Source organism: Tamandua tetradactyla, chromosome 19 (assembly GCF_023851605.1).
Source record: "Tamandua tetradactyla isolate mTamTet1 chromosome 19, mTamTet1.pri, whole genome shotgun sequence".
In the NCBI taxonomy this organism is placed as follows: Eukaryota; Metazoa; Chordata; class Mammalia; order Pilosa; family Myrmecophagidae; genus Tamandua; species Tamandua tetradactyla.
The window spans coordinates 37,803,183-37,809,182 of NC_135345.1; the positions used below are offsets into that span (position 1 = coordinate 37,803,183).

At 41.9% G+C, this 6,000-nt stretch overlaps 1 protein-coding gene across 1 annotated transcript in view; it reads left to right on the forward strand.

Moving 5' to 3' along the window:
- Positions 1 to 2,219, forward strand: part of DTHD1 (death domain containing 1) — a 109,228-nt gene extending 107,009 nt beyond the window's left edge. Inside the window, exon 10 of the mRNA XM_077136570.1 lies at positions 2,002 to 2,219. Within this exon, the coding sequence (XP_076992685.1) occupies positions 2,002 to 2,081 (80 nt within the window). The 3' untranslated portion in view covers positions 2,082 to 2,219. The remainder of the gene's footprint in view (positions 1 to 2,001) is intronic.
- The last annotated feature ends 3,781 nt before the right edge of the window (positions 2,220 to 6,000 follow it).

Consider the following 6,000-nt stretch of genomic DNA (forward strand, 5'->3'; position numbering starts at 1 on the left):
TAGGCTACCCCCAAAGACATCCACATCCTAACCCCTGGAAACTATGAAATATCTTACCGTACATGGCAAAAGTGACTTTGTAGATAGGATTACGATTAAGGATGTTGAGATATCCAGGTGGGCTCAGTCTAATCACACGAACCCTTAAAAATGCAGAACTTTTCCCACCTGAGGTTAGAGAAAGAGCTGACAACAGAAGAAGGGTCAGCAGATGGTAGTGTAAGAAGGATATTATGCTGTATTACTGGTTCTTACTAATAGGGAGCCATATACAAGATGGGACAGAGCCCTCTAGAGCTAACGACAACCCCCAGCTAACAGACAGCATGGAAATGGAGATCTCAGATCTACAACTACATGCAAGTAAATTCTGCTGATAACCCAAATGAGCAGGGAAATAGATCCTCCCCTTGAGCCTTAAAAAGGAATGCAGTCCAGTTGACACATTGATTTTATTTGGTGAATCCAGTGTCAGACTTCTGACCTAACAGAACTCCAAAATAATGAATTTCTATTGTTTAAGTCGTTAATTTGGGTAATTTTTAAGTAATACAGTGGGAGTATTTTACACCACAGAAATCAGCAAATGTATAAATTGGCTTTTATGTTTTTCCCTGAATTACCTGGATAACTACTGGCACCTCTTGCATTTAACCACTGAATTTGTTAAGTTGAAAACAGACTCTGAAAACCAATGTGCGGAGTAAGTTTATTGAGCTCAGTGACAGGAATGGAAGCAGGACTAAAAGAAAGCTACTGTTCAAAGCAAAGTGCCAAGGAAACAGTTTATATACCTGCTTAGAATAAAGAAAGTGTATGGAGGAACAGAGATGGGGAGGGAGGCAAGCAGGACATGAGATCTGTGAGCTGTCTGGGGCAGGGTGTCTTTGGGTGCCTTGCTCTCCAGGCAGAATGTTTGTGTAGGAATGGGCCTATCTGGTGAAGATAAACAGACTTGCTGGTGTCAGCATGACTTGTTTATCACAGTTTCTCTTTTCCCTAGGAGGCAGGATTCTTAATTAGCACCATAAGGGATCTTTGGCATGTCAGCCTACCTCAGTTTCTTTTTGTTTCTTCTTTGTAGTTTCCTGAGCAAAATGAAGTGAAGTTATTTACCATTCCAACTTCATGAATTGAATAGATGAGGAAATGGAAACAGGGAGGGATTAATTTTCCCAAAAGGCAGAATTGAAATCCAATTGTATTTGTAAAAATGGTTGTTGTAATCAATATATAACCATGTTTTTCATTTTTGCAATAACCAGAAAACTTAATTTCTTTCTTTACACCTGTACAATGTACATAGGCTAAATTTTCCCACAACAAACCAGATCTTTTTATATCACTTCACTTTAGGCTCCCCTATTTTTCCTGAAGATACCTTAGCTAGTCCCTATCACTGTATCTCTGAGAACACAGAGGAGGATATGGTCAGCATCCAAGAATATGTAGGTCATTTAAGGAAAATAGAGGATTAGTTAATAGTTATTCATCCACTCATTCAGTCATCCATTAAGTTTTGCATTCAAGCAATGATCCAGAGCTCCTTCAATTTAACAAATACTCTGGTTCTACTTATACTCAAGTCTCGATATTTGGTTATCAGTGGAAAAAATGGACAGGGTAAAAAGCCAACCACTACTATGCCCTCATTGAGTTTACAGTCTAATAGAACAATGCCAACAGATTATCCCCAGTCACAGAATTTTAATTCCACATACCTAGGTGTTATCAGTTTGGAGTCCAGCTTTAGAGTGTTTCAGCCTTACATCGTCCTTCTCCTTTCTATTACTATCCTTATCCTTTTCTTTCTTCCTCTTCATATAAACTGCATCTCCTTTAGAAAGAAATCATTCGTGTCCTGTTAACTAAAGAGATGGTTCAAATAAAGATTCTTTATTGAAAGGGATCATGGCCCTTAAAGAGCCATGATTAAAGCTAAGGGAACAAATGATGCAACTGTGGTGGGCACTCACAATAGAAATTTCCTTAACCCCGAAGGAAGAGTCCTTAGCCAGGAGCAATACTCACAGAGACACAACTCCTGCCAGAAGCTCAGCACCAGAGCAGGGAGCAAATGAGGAATTCAGCATGACATCTCACGCCTCCTGCCACCTGATCTCCAGCTGGTGCCTTCCACTGGCCAGCCCAAGAAGAATCAACCTGAAGAAAGCGTGGGTGATGTGGTCTACTGGGGCCAACACCTGGTATGCAAAGAAGGTCAATAAATGGATCCATGTGGCAAATGGAGAACACAAAAAATAATTCAAATTAAATTACAAATTGGTGACCTATAGTATTTACATGTTAATATGAGAATATATCTTAAACTAAAGACATAAGCTTCAAATAGCAAAATATAAGGTAATGGAAGAAATATTTTTGGCTGATGAGGGCTTCCTCTTGACCCTCAAATCACTAACAATCTGTCACTTGGGACCAACACTACCGCGGTCCTTGTGCTGCTAGAACTCACTGTCGTTCTCAGTCATTCACTAACTTCCAAGCCTGCTCAATTTCCTGGTTTACCAAGTTAATATATTTCAGAGGAAAAGCCCTAGAGCTCAAGAAAGTAATCAGGTGCAGATGAGGGAGTTGGGTTATCTCAATCAGACTGCATTTTATCCTATGCTATCATTTATTAGTGTTTATTTGTAAAATGAAATTCTATGGCTTAAAGAATGGATCTATGGAACATGTTGGGGGTGGGGGTAGAAAGGAAGCCTCCCCAATCTGAGGACATTATCTTTACATGGTTTGCCATTGAGAAGTTATCCACTGAGATATTTGGATAAACCAAACAAAGCAAAACAGAACAAAAACCCAAGCTTTTACATGGTATATATATTCAACCAGCAGATGTCATGCAAAGTCCTGTGCATGTGCTTCTCTGCTTGTTGTCAAGGAGAACAGCGTATGAAATCCAAAGAAAAATTCTCATAGCCTTATAACACCAATAACCATTTCCATTGTTTTGACTGAGAACAAATATCAAATTTAATAATATTCATTTTTAATACATTTAGGGGGAAAAAGATCAAGTGTGGTAGGGGGCACTTCTAGCATACCCTGATGCCTTTCCCTGGAACCATAAAATAAATCCTGTGCTCAGGACCAGTTGTCTGTTCTGGTCCTAGGGGATTATCTACACAGTCCCCTAGTAGATAAGAAGACTGCTGATGCATTCCTTCCTCTATTGTATCAAGTTTATGTTAATATTAGCTGAAAACTGTCTGATTCTGGTGGGCATGTATTCTGATACCCAGCTTGCAGCCCAATGGTGCATCTGTCTCTGGCTAGGAAGGAGTGGGGTGCCTCCACTATGGAACACAAACACAAGAGAGGAGAGCTGTGCCAAGAACATCTTCCTGCTTCTGCCATAAATTGAGACCCTCTGGCTATAGGGGAGCAACTCCCACTAGTGAAGCAGACTTCACTCTGTCTCTTCTTTGTGAGTAAAACATAGTTCCACCCAATGCTGTGTGAGGTATGCTTCTGTTGGTGACACCAACACCTTTACTAGAGTGGGTTAACATCTCTTTAGATGTCTCTGCTGTTGACCAACAGTTTTGCATAATCAGCAGGATTGCCAAATAAAGAGCATGCCATGGCATGCTGGAGGTGTAAGGGTTGGTCAACTTACTCCTCCCAGGATGGTGCGAGCTGCCCAGAGAATGACCTCCCTGAAAGAGGGAGGTGCTGATCTTCCTCTGGCCACATGAGGACAAGTGAGATATATCAGTCTCCCTGTTAGCAGGGATGGTTTGGTGCTGTAGATAAGGGCAGAGATGAAGGAGATGGGTTCCAGGAAGAGTAGGAAAACTATAACCTGGCTCCTTGCTGCATGCATGCTGCCCTCCCATTCACTGACCCCCATCGTGTCTTAAGAGTCAAAAATATTTCCAGAGGCAAGTCTGGGGCCCCATGAAGGGAACTCCTGGTCCAGGCTGTTTATGGGCTCCAGGTTAGACTTGTTTTCACTCAATGCTGGAGTACTGATGGCGTTGCTGAAAACCAAACTGTTGAAATGAGGTCTTCCTCCAAGAGCAAAATATGGAAGTTAAAAGATAGATATAGGTCAGGTAGTTTGGTCGGTGTATTTGTTCAATGAGGGGGTATTACTGGCTCAATTGCCTAGTGCCGAGTGATGCAGTCTGGGAAAGTCAGCTATTGACCCTTTTGCTGCAATGTACTTTTGCCCCCAATAAACAGGACAACCTACAGGTTAGAGATACAGACAAATACATGCTACTTTTATTTGGGTTGCTGTGAACACAAAAAGCAACTAGGGAAAAACATAGGCGAGCCACCCACCCATTGGGCATTGGGCCAGTGTGACTTTGGTTACTAAAGCAAGGGATGGAGAGAACAGAAATTGATGGGATACCTGCAGAAGAACTCCACTGCTATTGGGTAGAAGGGAGAGCTTCTATGTTAGGGGAGCCATAAAGGAACAGAGAAATAGGACTCACAGGACTAAAATGATTTCGGCCCTTGCATAGCTATTCTCTGGGTCCCTAAATGCAATTGGGGGAAAAGGGAAGCATCAGTTGAAAGGACTTCTCTGCACTCAGGACAACACTGTGAGAAGACATTCCAGACTATAAGTGCTATATGTCTAGTAGGGAGAATGATCTTCCCTCACCTATATGCAGATGTTACTCCCTTTTTAAAAATGCTGAGGGTGGAGCCAAGTTCTCTGGATCCCCTCCAGAATTCCATGGACCTTGCTCCTATCTGGGTCGAAGGGGAAGGGGGATCAAGACATTCATGGGACTCTTAGATACAGGTGCTCAAGTAATCTCAGGACACTGCAGGGGTGATGGTAAACTGGTGGCATTGGAGGGCTTTGGGGCAGACACCATGACCCATGGCAGGCAAGTGCTCATGCCCCTGTAGGTAGGACACCTCTGTACACCAGTGATCATGGTTTCCATCACTGAGAGCCTTATAGGTATTGACATTTTGGTTGCCTGCCTCACAGACCACCATCAACACCTGAGGGGGTATGTCCTCTTATGATGAGAAATTAGAGCCATCGCCACAGGATGTGTCCACTCCCACCCACTCTCAGAGATGCTGGAGCCCTTTTGGGTTGCTCAACAAAAGCAATACCATCTCCCAGGCTGATAGCACAGGCATACCTCATTGGATTGTACAATGAAAATATTAGTGCTTTTTACACATTAAGGTTGGTGGCAACGCTGCATCAAGCAAGTTTATCGGCACCATTTTCCAACAGCATGTGCTCATTTCCTGTCTCTGTGTCACATTTCGGAAATTCTTGCAATATTTCAAAGTTTCTTATTACTATTATATCTGTTATGGTGATCTGTGAGCAGTGATCTTTCATGTTACTAATGTAATTGTTTTTGAAGCTCCACCAACCACACCCATATAAAACAGAACTTATGTGATAAATGTTGGCTGTGTTCTGACTTCTTCACCAACTGGCCAGTCCCTGTCTCTCTCCTCTTCAGGCCTCCCTATTATCTGAGACAAAATAATACTGAAATTAGGCCAATTAATCACCCTACAATGGCCTTTAAATGTTCAAGTGAAAAGAAGAATCAATCCATGCATCATACACTGTGGTTGCCTTACTTTAAGAAATTGCCAGAGCAAGCAACCTTCAGCAACGTCCACCCTAATCAGTCAGCAGCCATCAACATCAGGCAAGACCCTCCACCAGCAGAAAGATTATGGTTCATTGATGGCTCAGATGATGCTTAACACTTTTTAGCAGTAAAGTAATTTTTAAATTAAGGCATGTATATTGTTTTCTTTAGACATAATACTTTTGCACATTTAATAGTTTACAATATAGTTTAAACACACCTTTTATATGCACTGAGAAACTGAAAAAAAATTGGCGATTTGCTTTATTGTGATGGTCTGGACCCAAACCTGCGATCTCTCTGAGCATTCCTGTAGAGTGCCACAGATTAAATGTTGAGATGCCACCCATGGGCCCTGCAGTACCTGAAACCATTGCTGTCA